This window comes from Rosa chinensis, chromosome 2 (assembly GCF_002994745.2).
Source record: "Rosa chinensis cultivar Old Blush chromosome 2, RchiOBHm-V2, whole genome shotgun sequence".
Taxonomy (NCBI): domain Eukaryota; kingdom Viridiplantae; phylum Streptophyta; class Magnoliopsida; order Rosales; family Rosaceae; genus Rosa; species Rosa chinensis.
The window spans coordinates 72,809,971-72,828,015 of NC_037089.1; the positions used below are offsets into that span (position 1 = coordinate 72,809,971).

General features: G+C 39.8%; 2 protein-coding genes and 2 pseudogenes across 3 annotated transcripts; all 4 read left to right on the plus strand.

The window, feature by feature from the left end:
* Positions 1-131: 131 nt before the first annotated feature.
* LOC112184950 (cyclic nucleotide-gated ion channel 1-like) lies at positions 132-2,007 on the plus strand. Of its 2 annotated transcripts, none has more exons than XM_040513575.1 (3): positions 132-343; positions 829-1,474; positions 1,555-2,007. In XM_040513575.1, the coding sequence occupies exons 1-3, from the start codon at positions 309-311 to the stop codon at positions 1,606-1,608; spliced, it is 735 nt and encodes a 244-aa protein (XP_040369509.1). In that variant the 5' UTR covers positions 132-308; the 3' UTR covers positions 1,609-2,007. The 2 variants fall into 2 exon arrangements, with proteins under 2 accessions (XP_040369509.1, XP_040369508.1); XM_040513574.1 differs by having other exon boundaries at positions 1,568-2,007.
* On the plus strand, positions 1,858-9,045 carry LOC121048932 (annotated as a pseudogene).
* A 4,108-nt stretch (positions 9,046-13,153) lies between these two features.
* On the plus strand, positions 13,154-15,757 carry LOC121048976 (annotated as a pseudogene).
* On the plus strand, positions 15,011-15,520 carry LOC112184951. The gene is made up of 3 exons (XM_024323172.1): positions 15,011-15,149; positions 15,227-15,314; positions 15,364-15,520. The coding sequence occupies exons 1-3, from the start codon at positions 15,011-15,013 to the stop codon at positions 15,518-15,520; spliced, it is 384 nt and encodes a 127-aa protein (XP_024178940.1).
* Positions 15,758-18,045: the final 2,288 nt, after the last annotated feature.

An 18,045-nucleotide genomic window follows, 5' to 3' on the forward strand; every position in this document is an offset into this window, starting at 1 on the left:
TCACTTTATGATTATTTACTTTATTTTTGCGCAAGGACGTTCATAGATCTGCGCCACCTTAGCTGGACGCACGATATACAGGACAATCACAATAATTGTGTCTCCTATCTTTTATTTCATATCTTGGTCGATACACCGTATATACTGAAGTGATCTTCCCCTTCAAGTTCAGGCTTTAGTTAATTACTCGAGCAAATACTCTCAGCTCTCCCTGCCAAAAATCTCTATATTTTCAGGGTTAACGTTCAGACATGCAATTGCTACCAGCTGGTATTTATCCATCGTAAATCGACATATAGGTGAAAGCAATGGAAAACCAACCAGGCGAGAGCGTCGCCGTAAGGTTAGTTATATGTGTAAATTATTGACAGCTCAAATTGTTCAGTACGGTACCTCTGTTTTGTGGACTCATTGCAGCATATCGGTGAGATTACTGGTTTGGTAGTTGGTGGTGGGATTTGATAGTTGATAGGTGAAGTTAACTGGTAAGGTTGCTGACTTGTAAGGTCGTTGGTTTGTCGATCGGCGGATCACAAATCGGTCAATTAGTGAGAGAGCTAGTATGTTAGTGAGTTTGTCGATCCAGAAGAAAATGTATCTGGTATTTTTTTTGTATCAAGTTCTGTGTCTGAAAAAATCAAAAATTATTTTGTAAACGTTACTAATCAATAACCACGCCCTAAAACACTACTCAGGTGAAGCTTGGAACCCCCTACGTGTCAGTATACTCATGTATATGCCCAACTTAATTATAAGTTAACCCGATTTAATCCGTTTTTCTTTTCCCGTTCGATGGTTGCATCTTCTTGTTTTTCTTTGTTTTACCAGCCTTCCATCGCCACCAGTGTACCATTTGGAGAGGTCAGCAGCTACAGCTTCAATGAGAAAATTGTGGTCAACAGTTACTCATCTAATTAGACAACTATGGTCAACCGTTATTTATCCAATTGGAGAATGCTGCTGGCTAGTGATATTTACTCCCAGTTGGACAATTTGTGATATCTACGGACCCGACACAGACAGTCCAATAGACTACATTATACTTGGGACTGTATGTCTGGCACATATAATTCTTTTACCCATCAAATATACATGGAAACTGCTAAGAAGGAAGGCGATTCTGACATGTATTGCAGTGTCGTTGGATCCTTTCTTCTTTTATATTCCAATCATCAATCAGGAAAACAAGTGTCTTGGAGTTGACAAAAAACTGAGGAATACACTTCTTGTGTTGCGATCACTCACGGATTTTGCTAGTGTATTGCATATTGTATCTCAAGTTCGGGATTGGACCATCGACCCAAACCCCGACTCCCACACCGACACCGAATCCTACTTTGACTCTGAAGCCAGGCCGACATCATCGCTGTTGCAAAAACTGATGAAGTCCATAGTAGAGGCAATAAATGGGAGGATGCCTTGGTTATCTCTCTCTCTCCTGAATGATTTTCTTGCTCTTCTTCCAATTCCGCAGGTAACACTACTGTCATTCCCAATTTTGATTTTGTTGGTTTCTTTTTTTTAATTTCTTTTTATCTCACTTATGATATATAGCTGTATTTTTCAGGTGGCAATAGTAGTTGTCTTCTTCAAAATGGGGGGCTCTAAATTTTTCCTTCAAAGAACGATTCTCAATGTCCTTCTAATATTTCAATACATCCCCAGGATTTGTCAAATCTACCTATCAAGCAAGAAACTAGAAAGGATTGGAATATGGGTTAAAGGTGCATTCAACTTTTTTCTTTACATCCTCGCTGGGCATGTAAGTTTTATCTCTAATATCACAGATTATATATATATACTAGAAGCTGCTCATTCCCTCTGGGTGTGGAAAAGTGGGTGGTTATCAGTTTAAAAATGGGTAGTTAATATATATTTTTATTGTTTTAGTGTTTTGACGATTATGTCCTGTAGAATGAAAATTGTGCTTTGTTTTTTAATATTTTAAGGGTATTTTAGTACATTTTTTTAGTTTTGGCTAACAAAGCCTGTTCTATTAATATTAGTATAGATATATATATATATATATATATATATTATTTCAATAACTACTGTTTGATCTATAATTAGTAAATTAGTTCATTACGAAATGTTGGCTTATCAAAGGAAAGGGCTAGTGTTTTAAAATTTGAAAAATCACAAGCATTACAAACTATCTTTAAAAAAAAAAATTACAAATTATGAAGATAATATCTCAACTATGCAATTTATCCAACACTTAATTTTTGTTTTATTAAAATAGATGACGCCAACCCTCGTTTAAAGTTTTTTTTTTCATCACATATAAAGGAAAAATGGAAAATTTCAAGAAGCCAATAAAAAAATGAACAGAAAAAGGAAAAAGAAAAAAACAATTTAGTGTTTTAGGGAATCAGAAATTGAGAGGAAATTGCTGTGTCTTCTCATTGATAATAGGGGCATCTTTATATAGAAGATTACAATGCATAAAATCTCAATCATACAAGGAAAGTAATCTTACATTGAATAGGAATCTAGATCCTTCTAATGTAACTCTATTACCACTAGGTTAAGTAACCTAGTGTTTGGGCCAAACACAAATTAGGGTTTTACTTGAACACTCCCCCTTGTGTTGCCCAAACGCAGTGCTTCTCTCGTTGCCTCATTAAAAACCTTGCCGAGTAACAAAAACCCAGTGAGACAAAAATAACCTCGGTCGAAGGGGAAAAAGAGCACAACACACCCTTCACGTTTCGAGACTATACATGTAAACATCTCCCCCTGATGACAACAGTCATGAGAGTTCGGATAACTTCCGTAAACGATGCTACCAACATGTTTCTCGAAAGTGGAGCAATGACTTAGTGAGCAAGCCTGCCACACTATCCTCAGATTGAACCTAGTTCACTTTGATCTTGAGGAGAGTCTGTTGTTGCTGATTATCCTTGGTGTTGTCGCTTTTGATGTAGTCTTGCTTCATTTGTTCAAAACAAGCAGCATTATCCTAAATGCTCGTAGGCTCATCTGTGGTAGACTTCAAACCACAATTGTTCGAACATGCGTAATCATGGATCCAATCCATATACATTCACGAACCTCTTCGTGAAGAGCAATGATCTTTGGATTGTTCGAAGATATAGTGACTAGGGTTTGTTCTGTAGACCTCCAAGATATCATGGTCTTTACCCATGATGAACACTTAACCATTTTGGGAATGACCTTTGTATGGGTCAGAGAGATACCCAATATCAGCAAAACCTTCCAAAACACATGTTGTTTTGGGATGGGGATAATGGACGCAGGCTAGTGTTGGCGGCGTTCCTGGTGTGTGATGGGTCTGAATCAATCATCTCTCTGTAGGGATAAAACAAGCCCATATCAATCGAACATCTCAAGTACTGAAATATATCTTTTACACAAATTCTAATGATGTCGCGTTGGCGCAAAGCTATATCTAGCTAACAAGTTCATTGCAAACGAGATGCCCAGTCTTGTGCATTTAGCTAAGTACAACAATGCGCCTATTGTACTTATGTAGGGCACTTCCGCCTCTAGCACATCTTCGCCATCATCCTTCAGACGAAGAGAATCCTTTTTAGGATCAAGACTACAGACGATCATGGGGGTGCTTGAAGGTTTGACCGTGTCAAAATGCCTAAACATCTATCAACACGATGCTCAAGTTCCAAACCGAGGCATAATCGTGTTCTCCCAAAATCCTTCATCTCAAAATCGGATTTCAAGTGTCAGCGGTTTTCCTTAACTCTTTAAGGGTTTCCAATGAAGATCATGTCCAACATGAACCACGATAGAATCCGAAAGTTTTTATAGAAACGCGTGGGCATATCCATTCCCAATCAAGTAGTCACTTTAGTGAGCGTTTCAATCTTATTGTAAACGCGTTCCGTGGTCTAGAGCCACTTAACTTGGGTAGATGAAGTTCATCATGAACCTTCATGTATATTCCGTATCTAGATCCCCATAGAGATACGTAGTGACCACATTTGTAAGCTACATGATTAGTTATTCGGAAACTACCAAACTGACAAAGTAGTGGAGTGCAATGACATCCATTACGAGAGAATATATCTCATCGTAGTCGATTCCAGGGGCGTTTTGTGAGAAGCCTTGTGCCATAAGGCGAGATTGCTATCTCTTTTTCTCATCACGCTTTCTAACGAAGACCCATTAGTCAATAGGTTTTATGTTAGGACATGTTGGCATTACTGGCTCGAAAACCTTCCTCTTCGTTAAAGAATCCAACTTAACCTGGATCGCATCTTTCCATTTAGGCCAAATCTCCCTACGTTGGTATTCATTCATCAACGGAGTGTGGTTCGATATCATCAGACTCAAACAAACTCATGCACAACGAAATAAGCAACTACATCATCAATTATGATGGAGTTTCTATCCCACGTCTCATGTACACTAGTGTAAGTTTCATAGAGCTCTATATTCTCAGGAATAGGTTCTGACGTTGAGGCGTCCCCCAACGATAACCATAATCCGGAAGATTCTCATGATATGGATTTTGAGTCTTGATGATCAAAGGATTGGAATGTGCCAAAGTATCCTTCGATTACACGGGCCTCCCACGCATCCTAGCTGGGGCCATGGCCTATAACACCAAAGTGCCGCTCTCTATGGCGTTGGCGCCATGCCTACCTCTGTGTAGGGTGGCGCTACGTCCTCTCGTAGGGACGTCCATCCTTCCAGGCATGTTTGCAGCATATTTGTGTGATCTCGTCACTTTAACAGGGATAGAGATGAGACATAGTGGGGACAGACTACGACAATTCATGTCGTTCCTGTTGAACATTCGTGTTCTTATCTCCCCCTAACGACCGGAAGACTATCTCATCAAAGTGACATCCGCAAATCTAGCGGTAAGGAGATCGCCTAGAAAGGGCATTAAGTGGAGAACGATTGTTGGAATCTCAAATCCAACGTAGTTGACCATTCGTTTGTAAGGACCCATCATAGAGCATTGTGGCGGCGCAATTGGCACATAAGTGGCACACTCAAAGATGCGTAAGTACGATACTTGTACCCAGTCACTAGCTGTAATGCAGAGGTAGATTGAGTGGCGGTGGGTCGTAGACGAATTAGCATAGCTGCATGCGATATTGCATTACCCCAAGCGGATATAAGGAGATTGGTGCGCATTACCAATGTCCTGACTACCATCGTAGTTGTTTTCGCGAGATCATTTGGGTGTGTTCATGAGAATATGATGTCCAACATCAATCCCATTCCAATATCCATCGAAAGTCCTCGATGTAAACTCTCTAGCATCGTCAAATCCAATTGACGGAATAAGATTATCTGGGGAGTGAGCCCGTTGTCATATGATATGTCCTATAAGTGTAGCATAAGCAGCATTTACAGGTGGACAATAGCACAACACGTGATCAGCGTGTTTGCGTATCAACCAATATCATGAGATGTTTAAACGTCCGCAAGTTGGTTGAATCAGTCTATAGAATCGCTACGGATTCTATGTAAGAACATAATGAGTATTTCATATCCTTTGCGTAGGACGGTCTCAGTCCTAATTTTCCGAAGGAATTGGCTTTGCAAAATGAGCGAGAGGCCTTAGAAGCAACCAATGAGGATTTTGGTTGGGCCTGAGCGTCTGTAGAGCTATTAGAAGCAAAATGGCTATTCATAGGGTAATTTGCCCTAAGAGCGTAGAGAGTTTATGTGACAGTGATCAAGGTGCCATTTGGCAAGTGGAACTTGGGCTATTCCATGTCCTTGAATTAATATTGATGACCCATCCATCGTAGTCACAAAGTAATATGCTTAGAATCAAAATTAAGTCATAATGAAAAGAACTCGAAATTTTATTCATAAGCCAACGAAGTACATCATTGTCTCTTAACCATTCGGAGAATCTAATCCAAATGCTAGCGAATGAAAAACAAAGGTAGTCGTTTGACTTCTTTCGGTAACTCCAAAATAAATATGACCAGGTGGGTAGAGAGATGTCGGTGGAGCAAAGCTCGCTTAAGTACCACTTATCTCAAAACATTCCTAGACATCACACTCATTTTGGATGAGCCTATGTGAAGAAAAACTAAACCAATGACATTTACTACATAGTGTGGCAATTGCCTATTACATCTCTTGGAAAAAATAAAGACTTAAACAGAATTGGCGATCTATTGATCCCAGCCAGATTTGTAGTCTTCAACCCTTCACTCTAGATCATCTTCTTGATCTTCTTGTTCCATATAGTGAGCTTCTATCGCTTCACAATATGCTTTGTAGGTGGTGACAATTTCTTCACGAGCTCCACAAATGTGTGCCCAATGATCAGACACTCCACATCGAGAACATACATCTCTTTGCTCAAACTCCATTGATTGAGGCACTTTGAAAGCGTCATTTAGATGGCTCTTAGTGTTGGTGGCGCCACCAACATGGCCAGATGCATTGCCTCCCTCTCTCTTTCCACGTTGACCTCTTCGGTTCCGTGTTTGCCTATATTGGCGGTTACCTTCCCAAGTAGAGCAATTATATGGACCAGAACGTCCAAAAGTATCCCTAAGGTTAGGGTTTCGCTCTTGGCGCCTTCTCTTAGGGGCGCGACTGTAATTGGATTCCAGAATATGGTCTATTTCCACGGATCTCGAATTATAGTTCTTCACAAGGATGTTGTCATGCTTTTCAGCGTCATTCATAGCTCCAATGAGCTCATGAAACCTTGTGATCCGTCCTGTAGCAATATCGATTCGATAGTTCTTAGCAACAATCAATGCAGAGACGGGGAAGGTACAGAGAGTCTTCTCAATCAACGACAGTATGGGAGATGTTTGGGTTCTGCGGATGATGCTTACCGGGCTTTTTGTGAGATCAAGTTTAGAAATCTAGTGTCTTGGAATTCTATTATTTCGGTTTACTGCCAAAGAGGGGATGCAGTGTTTGCTTATAAGCTTTTCTCAAACATGCAGAAGGATGGTGTGGATTTTGATTTGTAACCGAATGAGTATACTTTTGGTAGCTTGGTACCCGCCTGTTGTGCTTTGGCAGATTCTGGTTTGGTTTTGCTTCAGCAAATGCCGAGCAGGGTCAGCAAAGCTGGATTTTTACAGGATTTGTACGTAGGAAGTGCTTTGGTTAGTGGATTGGCTAGGGTTGGATTAGTTGATTACGCTAGGAAGATTTTTGAGCAGATGGGTGAGAGGAATGTAGTTTTGATGAATGGGTTGATGGTTGGACTGGTGAGGCAGAAGTGAGGAGAAGAAGCCACTCAAGTTTTCATGGAGATGAAGGACTTGGTTGGAATAAATATTGATTCGCTTGTGGTTCTTTTAAGTTCATTCACTGAATTTTGTGTTTTAGAGGAAGGGAAAAGAAAGGGAAGAGAAGTTCACGCATATGTAATTGCAACTGGCTTGATTAACAGCAAGGTTGCAATAGAGAATGGGCTTGTAAATATGAATGCTAAATGTGGTGCTATTGATGATGCTTGTTCAGTTTTCAGGCTCATGGTAGACAGAGACTTAATCTCATGGAACTCTCTGATCTCTGGTCTCGACCAGAATGAGTGTTTTGAAGATGCAATCATGAAGTTCTCTGAAATGAGAAAATCTGAGTTGACACCTTCAATTTTCACATTAATTAGTGCTTTGAGTTCATGTGCAAGCTTGGAGTGGATCATGATGGGACTGCAAATACATTGTGAAGCACTTAAATTGGGACTTGATTTGGATGTTTCAGTTTCAAATGCTCTTCTTGCACTGTATTCCGACACAGGGTGCCTTAGTGAATCCCGGAATGTTTTTTTCTTGATGCAGGAGTATGACCAAGTGTCGTGGAATTCCATAGTTGGGGCTTTAGCTAGTTCAGAGGCTTCAGTTTTTGAAGCTGTAGAATATTTATTGGAAATGATGCGATCTGGATGGGAACTTAATAGAGTAACATTTATTAGCATTCTTTCAGCAGTTTCATCTTTTTCACTTCATGAGCTAGGCCAGCAGATTCATGTTGTAGTCTTAAAATACAATGCAGCAAAGGACTGTGCTATTGAGAATGCGCTTATTGCTTGCTATGGAAAGTGTGGACAGATAGAGGACTGCGAGAAGATATTTTCTAGAATGCCTGAAAGAAGGGATGAAGTAAGTTGGAATTCCATGATTTCTGGGTACATACATAATGAGCTCTTGCCCAAGGCCATGTATTTGGTCTGGTTTATGATTGAGAGGGGTCAGAAATTAGACTCTTTTACTTTTGCTACTGTTCTGAGTGCTTGTGCTTCAGTTGCAACATTAGAGCGTGGGATGGAAGTTCGTGCTTGTGCGGTAAGAGCTTATTTGGAATCTGATGTTGTAGTTGGGAGTGCACTTGTCGACATGTATTCAAAGTGTGGAAGGATTGATTATGCTTCAAGATTCTTCGAGTTGACGCTGGTAAGGAATGCGTATTCCTGGAATTCATTAATATCAGGATATGCTCGCAATGGAGATGGACAAAAAACTCTGAGGCTTTTCACACAAATGAAGCAACAAGATCAGCCACCAGATCACGTTACCTTTGTTCGGTTCCTATCTGCTTGTAGCCTTGCAGGGCTCGTGGATGAAGGGTTTCAGCATTTCAATTCCATGAGTAAAGTACATGGACTGGCTCCTAGGATGGAGCACTTTTCATGTATTGTTGATCTTCTCGGAAGGGCAGGATATTGAAATTTAATGATAATGTTTGTATATTGATGTTAATAAACATGTACAAGATATGGACTATATATGGTGACCGGACACAACAAACTAAAGACAACAATTGCACAATACAACCTCCTTAAAACAAGTAACACAAAAGCCTTAAAACAAGGAGAGGAAGACAAGGAGAGGAAGACAAGGAGCCTTAAAACAAGGAAGACCTTTTAATACTCCCCCTCAAGTTGGATCAAGAGAGCTCCTTGAGCCAAGCTTGGACAGAAGACGTTCAAACTGAGCGGAAGTGAGAATCTTGGTAAAAATGTCTGCCAGTTGATCGCATGATCGTGTGTACACTGTTTCAATAAGTTTGGACTGAACCTAATCTCGAACAAAGTGACAATCAACTTCAATATGTTTGGTGCGTTCATGGAAGACTGGATTGGCTGCGATATGCATGGCAGCCTGGTTGTCACAATGTAGACATATAGGCAAAGTGCACACAATGCCCAAGTCACCTAACAATGTCTTTAACCATATGAGTTCACAGGCTGTGGATGCCATTGCACGATATTCAGCTTCGGCACTAGAACAAGCAACCACAGTTTGTTTTTTACTTTTCCAAGTAACTAGGTTGCCTCCAATGAAAGTACAGTACCCAGTTGTGGATTTTCGATCGATGGCATTTCCTGCCCAGTCAGAGTCTGAGTAGCCCACAAGGTTGAAGTGACCATTGTTCTTCATAACAATTCCTCGATCAACTGTGCCCTTTAAGTAGCGAAGGATCCTCTTGACAATCTGTAGATGATGAGTGGTAGGGGAGTGCATGAATTGACTGACCAAACTTACAGCATAAGTGAGGTCAGGTCTTGTGATGGTGAGATAGATGAGCTTACCCACAAGGCGTTGATAAACACAAATATCTGAGAGAGGTTCTCCTTCAATATCTATTTTAAGTCTGCTACTAAGAGGAGTGTGTGCAGGCTTACTATCCTTCATTCCTGCCTCATCAAGAAGATCAACAACATATTTGCGTTGATTTAAGAATATACCATTTGAGGAGTGATCCATTTCAATTCCAAGAAAATACTTCAATGGGCCAAGATCTTTGATAGCAAAGGTATTGTGCAAGGCTGACTTGAGAGACTTAATCTCATCCATATTGTCTCCAGTGATGATTAAGTCATCCACATACACAAGAACAACCAACTTGCCAGCCTTGCCATTTCGAATAAATAGGGAGGAGTCTGCATGACTTCTCTTGAAGCTTGAGGCAAGAAGAACCGAACTCAATTTGGAATACCAAGCACGTGGGGATTGTTTCAAACCATACAAGGCCTTGTGAAGTTTGCACACCATTCCAGCTTCACTTTCACGTGGATGTCCAGGAGGTAATCTCATATACACATCTTCTTCTAGATCCCCATGCAAAAAGGCATTCTTGACATCCATTTGGTATAGTGACCATCCACAATTCACAGCAACAGATAACAAAACTCGAACTGTGTTCATTTTAGCAACTGGAGCAAAGGTCTCCTTATAATCAACACCAAAGGTTTGAGTGAAGCCACGAGCTACTAACCTTGCCTTATGTCGCTCAATTGAACCATCGGAGTTGAACTTGATTTTGTAAATCCATCTTGCCCCTACAATTTTCTGTCCTTTGGGAAGCTTAACTATACTCCAGGTTCTATTGTCATCGAGCGCTTTGAGTTCATCATCCATAGCTTTCTTCCAAACTGGGGATTGATTTGCTTCTTCAAAGTTCCTTGGTTCGGTTTCTTTGGAAATCTTGATGAGGAATGCACTATGAGGAGAGGAGGTGCTGGTGTAGTGAGCGACTTGAGCAAGAGGATAACGTGGTGTGTAAGTCTCATATTCCTGAAATCTTGCTGGTAGATGTCTCCCCCTTGGTGGGTTTCTTCGAGGTTGAGGCGTGTTTGGTACAACCTCTGGTTGATGATCTTGAGTGTTGGAGTCTGCCTGTACCTCTTCAGTGTCCACAATTTGTTGAACTGGTTGTTGTGAACTAGGAGTGTCTACTGCAGCTTCAACAGGAATTGGAGTGGGAAACAAGTCACAAATATGCTCCCCCTGAGGTTCATTGTCAGATAACTGAAAGAAAGAGTCAGACTCATCAAAACGAACATCCCTTGAAACAAAGAATTTTCTGGTCTGTGAATTGTAACACTTGTAGCCCTTTTGGGTAGATGAGTACCCGAGGAACACACATTTGATAGCTCTGGGATCAAACTTATCTCGGTGATTTGACTGAACATGTACAAAACACGTACAACCAAATACTCGAAGGTGTGTTATGTCAACCTTTCGACCTTTTAGAACTTCAAATGGAGATCTGAAATTTAACACACTGCTAGGCAATCTGTTTATAATGTAAGCTGCAGTTTGAATTCCTTGAGACCAGAATTTTTTTGGAACATTTGTTTGAAGCATTAAGGCCCTAGCCTTCTCAAGTAAATCTCTATTTTTGCGTTCTGCAATGCCATTTTGTTGTGGTGTTCCCACACAACTGGTGTGATGAATAATCCCTTGAGCACTGAGATAATCAGTCATGATTTTGGATGTGTATTCAGTTCCATTATCTGACCTTAGAATGCAAATTTTAGATGAAAAATGATTTTTAACAAGGTTATGAAAATCTTGAAAACACTTAAAGACTTCGCTCTTGAATTTCAAAAGATACACAAAAGTGGTTCGAGTGAAATCATCAATAAAGGTGACATAAAACCTATAACCATCAAACGATTCTAGGGATGCTGGTCCCCATACATCAGAATGTACGATCTCAAAAGGCTGAGTTGTTCTAGATTGAGAGATTTGAAAAGGCAATCTAGTAAACTTTGACATATGACATGTTTCACATTCATGAGAAACTTTACAAAAACTAGGGAACAATATTGATAAAACATGAAAGGAAGGATGAGCTAGGCGTTTATGCCACAATTGTTGTTGTGTTGCAGATTTGGATTCTGTCAGAAAACACTTTGAAAAGCTTGATGAAGTTGATATGTAGTACAAGCCATTTAGAAAGAACCCTTCACCAATCTTCTTCTTGGACACTCGATCCTGAAACACAACATTATAAGGAGAGAAAATGGCTAGACAATCCAATGAGTTCATTAACCTTCCTACAGACAGGAGTTGGAATGGAAAAGAAGGTACAAATAGTGCAAATGACTCAACACTATCTGAAAAAAGCTTTAGTTTTCCTTTTCCTAAGATGGGAACATCGTTGCCATTTGCAATTGAGACATGTGAAGGTTTTGACAGAGTTTCAAAATCATGTAAAATGAAAGAATTGTTTGTCATGTGATCTGAGGCACCTGAATCCACTATCCAAAAATCATGATTCTTACTGACATCTAAAGCAGTAGAAATAGCGCAAATAATACCTGGGATATCCTCTGAAGAAGCCATATTTGATTTTGCTAGAAAACCCGCAAACTTTCCAAGCATAGCAGTTGTGCTTCCATTTTCATTGCTCTCTAAACTGTCTTGCTTCTTTTGAAGATATGTAGCAAACTCATTTATGAGAGTTATTGGATTGGACGTGAAGTTCATCATATCTTCAGAAATGTTGCTGAAGTTTGCCTTTGGATTAGAGATGTAAGAGCTTTTCTGAATGGTGCCTCTTTGATTCTTCTGGTCCTCATTGAATTTAGGCTTCAGTTCTGGATGCAAAATCCAACATCTCTCTCTTGTGTGGCCTATACCAGTTCGTCCAATGCGTTCACAATGAGTGCACTTCAGATCTGGCCTCTTGCCCTTGTATGTTCTATCACTTGTAACACTTTTATTTGCAACAAATGCTCGAGCTTCTGACCTTTCAGCACTAGCATCCACGTTCATTACCCTTTTGCGCACTTCTCCAAGTTGAATGGAGTTGCATACTGTCGTGAACGAAGGAAGCTCAGGACTTATCAAAAGATGACTTTTTAGATCTTCATATTCAGATCCCAGACTTGCAAGTAGTTGGAACACTTTATCTTCTTCAGCTCTTTTCAGCAATATGGTGGCATCAATGGTGTGAGGCCTATATGTATCAAGCTCATTCCACTTGGCTTTTAAGTTGCCAAGATGTTGAACAAATGATAGATTACCTTGTTGAATCCCTGCGAGATCTTTTTTGAGTTGGAACACTCTTGCTGCATTGTTTAGGTTGCCATACATGTCTTTGACAGCATCCCAAAGATGTTGAGATGACTCCGAATAGCTGAAGATTTCCGCAAGTTTTGGCTCCATTGAATTAATAAGCCATGACATAACAAGTTGGTCTTTGGATAACCAACTTTCATATTCAGATGATGAGGCATCTGGGATGTTGTTTTTGCCATTGATGAAGTTGAGCTTTGATCTTCCACCAAGAGCTAGAGTGATGGCTCTTGACCAAGGAAGGTAGTTGAACTCATTTAGAAGCACTGAGCATAGACGTTGATTTGGATTCCCGTCTGGGCCTTCTGTCTTTGCGACGAGAGAACCTTCTCCTTCTGTCATCTTAATGAGAATGGTAGAGAAACACAAGAGTCTTGAAAGAACAATACAGATGCAGGTCCTATGAGGATTTCTGCTCTGATACCATATTGAAATTTAATGATAATGTTTGTATATTGATGTTAATAAACATGTACAAGATATTGACTATATATGGTGACCGGACACAACAAACTAAAGACAACAATTGCACAATACAACCTCCTTAAAACAAGTAACACAAAAGCCTTAAAACAAGGAGAGGAAGACAAGGAGCCTTAAAACAAGGAGAGGAAGACAAGGAGCCTTAAAACAAGGAAGACCTTTTAATACAGGAAAACTTAATATGATTTAGGACTTCATCAAAAAAATGCCGATGAAGCCTAATGTGCTTATTTGGAGGCCAGTTTTATGGGCTTGTTGCCGAGCCAATGGTCGTAACACAGAGCTAGGCAGGATGGCTGGTGAAATGCTTTTGGAGTTGGAATACAAAATGCTGTGAACTATGTGCTTCTTGCTAACATGTATGCTTCTGGTGGGAAGTGGGATGACGTGGCAAAGGCTAGGATGACAATGAGAAAGGCAGCAGTGAAGAAGGAAGCCGGGTGCTGTCGGGTCACCATGAAAGATGGAGTTCATGTTTTTGTAGCTGGGGACAAATTACATCCGGAGAAAGATTTGATCAAGGAACTTAATAAGAAAATGAGGGATGCTGGATAAGTGGATATGTGTCTGAACAAAATTTGCACTATACGATCTCGAACTGGAGAACAAGGAAGAACGCATGAGTTATCACAGTGAAAAGCTTGCTGTTGCATAGGCTCTTACTCGCCAGTCACAGTTGCCTATAAGGATTATGAAAAACCTTCGGGTTTGTGGTGACTGCCACACTGCCTTAAAATACATATCAAATATTGTTGGCAGGCAAGTAGTATTACGAGATTCAAACAGATTTCATCACTTTGAAGATGGCAAGTGTTCTCGGGGGGATTTCTGATAATTGACTTGTTATTACTCCGTACTAATTGGAAATTGGATCATGATTCATAATGTCGTAGTTTTGATTTGGGTGGCATTGATGTAAGATATGAGACACTTCACTGAAGCGGCTGAACAGTACGGAACTATACCAAGTGAGTTTATCAACCTCTCTAGCTTACATTTCAGTAGTAGCTTATATTCTTGTTATACATTTGTACACTAACTTATTATTTTTGGTAAACAAATTCAAGCTACATGTTACTGAGAAATAACCATTGCTAATCTCATAACCTGTTTCTTTTAATACATGCGACTCCGTTAGTCTTCTCCCATCTTGTTGATTTTCTACAGCGTTCTTCAAGTCTTGGATGTGCATATCTTCTGTCTTGATTCAGTGTGTAATAGTAGACATGGTTTGGTGACTTTCCTGGTTATGAACTGTCCTCGTTCAAGTGTGAAATCGTAAACTTCAATTGTTTTTGGTCCAACTTTTAACAGTAGTAAGAGCAATTTCGACCAATTACTTATTGCCGCACTATCAACTCCAACAGTTACTTTTTCACAAGAAATTCAGCTACAATGATTTAAATTGATGGTTGACCATTTTATTTTATTTTATTTTTTGACACATAGTTACTATCGATGCTAGCTCAGATTGACATTTCTATATTTTTATGCAGCTAGTGTGCAATCACCTGCTGGATGTCAACACAATGCAAATGTCTCCACGTCGAAAATTTGGTGGTACTCAGTCTGGCACTTGCTAAAATCCAGCAGCTCCTCCCTATATATATTCGACACCCTACAGATCCTCAATTGTTCATTCCTATACTACAAGAAAGAAGTCCTCAAGGACAAGGAGATTACATAACGTGGTGAATATTGTGACCTTGGTCCTTGTTCTAGCATTGGTAGTGGTAATGTTACGTGGAACAGAAGCTGAAAAATACAGAGTTGGAGGCGACTTGGGTTGGACTATGACTATCCCTCCCGGCGGCGCTGCTACTTATGCTTCATGGGCTTCAAAGCACACCTTTAAAGTTGACAAGGATACTCTAGGTAAAGTAGTACGCAGTACAACTTCCTACATTTTAATTACATTTTCAACTTTTGCTGGTTGTTTTTGTTTTCTGCAGTGTTTGACTTTAAAGCAGGAGAAAATGACTTGACTGAATTTCGACACCTGCAACACCAAGGATCCGTTAAATCAATTCAAGAGTCCAGGTGTATTGGTTGGAACTTCCATGTCTGGCACATTTTATTTTACATGCAGCTTCGCCAGACACTGCGCCAAGGGGCAAAAGGTAGCCATTCATTTTGCACCCTGTTTAACCCGGGGACCTAGTGCAGCTCTAAGTCCAAGTCCAAGTCCAAGTGCATCTGATGAAGCTGGGGCAACCGAGCAGCTCAAAATAAGGATGATGGCATGAAGTAGCCGGACTTTCATGGATCTAACACACCTGCAACGAAATTCAATTCCTGGTACAGTTGTACTCATTAGTTAAATTGGCTCGTGTCATTCTTATGAATAACTAGTATCTGTAATGCATGTGTTCTAGATATAGCGAAAGCTTGATGAAATTCATGTAGACCCAACCAGTTGATTCAGCACTGCTACTAGATTAAACTTCGTTTGAACATTGCCATATCATAAATATTCACCTAGCCTTCTAAACAAATATGCTAGAAGCTTTTGAAGTTTTTTCCAAGCTTTTGTAACAGCTTTAGTATTCCATCTGCATCCGTGCACCAAATTTTGCTGCCTTGCACATTAATATATTGATGGTATAAAATTTCAATATTACTTGGTAGGGGAAACATCAACATATTTGGAGAGTCATGATAAAAATCTAACCGCTCATGAAAAAAAGATTTCAGGATTTGTTGACACTTGATGTATTTTTTGTAGCATGGAAGAATTTGAATAAAAATAGGTATTCAAAGGTCAAAAAATTTTAGTATGAAAATAAGAACATGCAATTGGTAGGCCACTAGTTGATATTGTGGGGGATGATTCAATTGAAGTGGTGAAGACATGTTCTCATTTCCATTGCAAGGTGATGCTACTCCTTTCCTTGGATATATTGTCTTTCTATTCATTACCAATATGTACAAAGTTTATAGAATAAAGGCGGATATATCATATCTTAGTAGTCTGCTTTTCTTTTATCCGACATACATGACAAACTTGTTCCTGTTTAAGGACAAACATAAAATAACTTTGGAATGAACATAAATTAACTTGAGAGGGAGAGAGATTTGATTCTGAGAATGGAGAGTAATGTGTGTATTTCATTTCATTCAAATGAGGTATTTATAGGGATACATTTGGAGTAAATAATGATACAACTTGATGGCATCTTCATTTGTAGCCTCATTTTGTGGCATCTCCATTTGTAGCCTCATTTTGTGGCATCTCCATTTGCAGCTCCACATTGTGGTTGTGATGATGATGATTGCCACACTTGTTCCCAATTGGCATAAAGCTTGACTCACAAGTCACTATACCTAAAATACCTATCTTATACATGACATAGACATTTTATACTATGAACAATACAACATGTTTCATATATACTACAACACTCCCCCTTGGATATTTCATGTTGATAGTATTTGTCTAAGCCGTGCGCTTCGAAATTGCCTCGTTAAAAACCTTGCCAAGTAATAAAACCCTGTGGGGAAAAAACAACCTTGGTCGAAGGAGAAAAAGAGAACAATGCGCATTGAGTGTGAAGTATGTATCTGGATACTCCCCCTGATTTAGACTCCCCCTGGAGATCATGGGAGTTCGGATAATCTTCTCAATCCGATACTCCTCACATGTTTCTCGAAAGGGGATTTTGGTAATGACTTAGTAAATAAGTCCGCTACATTTTCCTCTGATCGGACTTGATTTACTTCAATATTTAGAAGTGTTTGTTGTTGCTGATTGTAGAAGAATTTTGGCGATATATGCTTGGTATTGTCCCCCTTGATGAAGCCTAATTTCATTTGCTCAATACAAGCTGCATTATCTTCGTAAATGCATGTAGGTTCTTCTGTGGTAGACTTCAAACCACAGGTTCCTCGAATGTGTCTATTTACAGACCTTAGCCATATGCATTCATGCACAGCTTCATGTAGAGCAATAATCTCTGCATGATTTGAGGAAGTAGCAACAAGAGTCTGTTTTGTGGATCTCCAAGATATCGCGGTGCTTCCCATGGTAAAGACATAACCAGTTTGGGAGCGACCTTTGTGAGGGTCAGAGAGATACCCTGCATCAGCAAAACCCATCAAAACATCATTATCATTTTGATGGAGGGGAGGGAAGGTGGCTTTTTTCTTTGTGGGATCTAGTCCCATAATTCCTTCTTTCCTTTTCTCCCTGTAGGGATAAAACAAGCCCATATCAATCGTACCTTTTAAGTATCGAAAGATTGTCTTTATACCTATCCAATGGCGGCGTGTTGGCGAGGAACTATGTCGAGCCAACAAGTTTACTGCGAATGAGATATCCGGTCTTGTGCATTGAGCTAAGTACAATAATGCACCTATTGCACTTAGATATGGCACTTCAGCCTCTAATAAGCCTTCGTCCTCATCCTTTGGACGAAATGGATCTTTTCTGGGCTCAAGACTACGGTTGATCATGGGAGTACTCACAGGCTTTGCTTTATCTTCATTAAAGCGCCTTAGTAATTTTTGAGTATATGCTGACTGATGGATCATAATCCCATCACTACGGTGCTCGAGTTCTATTCCGAGACAAAACCGTGTTTTCCCAAGATCTTTCATCTCAAATTCGGATTTCAAATATTTAGCAGTTTCTTTTAACTCATTTAGAGTTCCAATTAGATTCATGTCATCGACATAAACTGCTATAATTGCAAATCCGGAACTTGTCTTTTTAATGAACACGCATGGGCATATTTCATTGTTAATATATCCCTTCCTAATCAAGTAGTCACTT

Bases quoted from the DNA above. Each gene is read 5' to 3' on its own strand.
- LOC112184950 (XM_040513574.1), top strand. From the start codon at position 309: ATGGAAAACCAACCAGGCGAGAGCGTCGCCGTAAG. The intron at 344-828 runs GTTAGTTATATG...TTGTTTTACCAG, and splicing joins GGCGAGAGCGTCGCCGTAAG to CCTTCCATCGCCACCAGTGT. The intron at 1,475-1,567 runs GTAACACTACTG...TGTATTTTTCAG, and splicing joins CTCTTCTTCCAATTCCGCAG to GTGGCAATAGTAGTTGTCTT.
- LOC112184951 (XM_024323172.1), top strand. From the start codon at position 15,011: ATGTTACGTGGAACAGAAGCTGAAAAATACAGAGTTGGAGGCGACTTG. The intron at 15,150-15,226 runs GTAAAGTAGTAC...TGTTTTCTGCAG, and splicing joins AGTTGACAAGGATACTCTAG to TGTTTGACTTTAAAGCAGGA. The intron at 15,315-15,363 runs GTGTATTGGTTG...TTTTACATGCAG, and splicing joins AAATCAATTCAAGAGTCCAG to CTTCGCCAGACACTGCGCCA.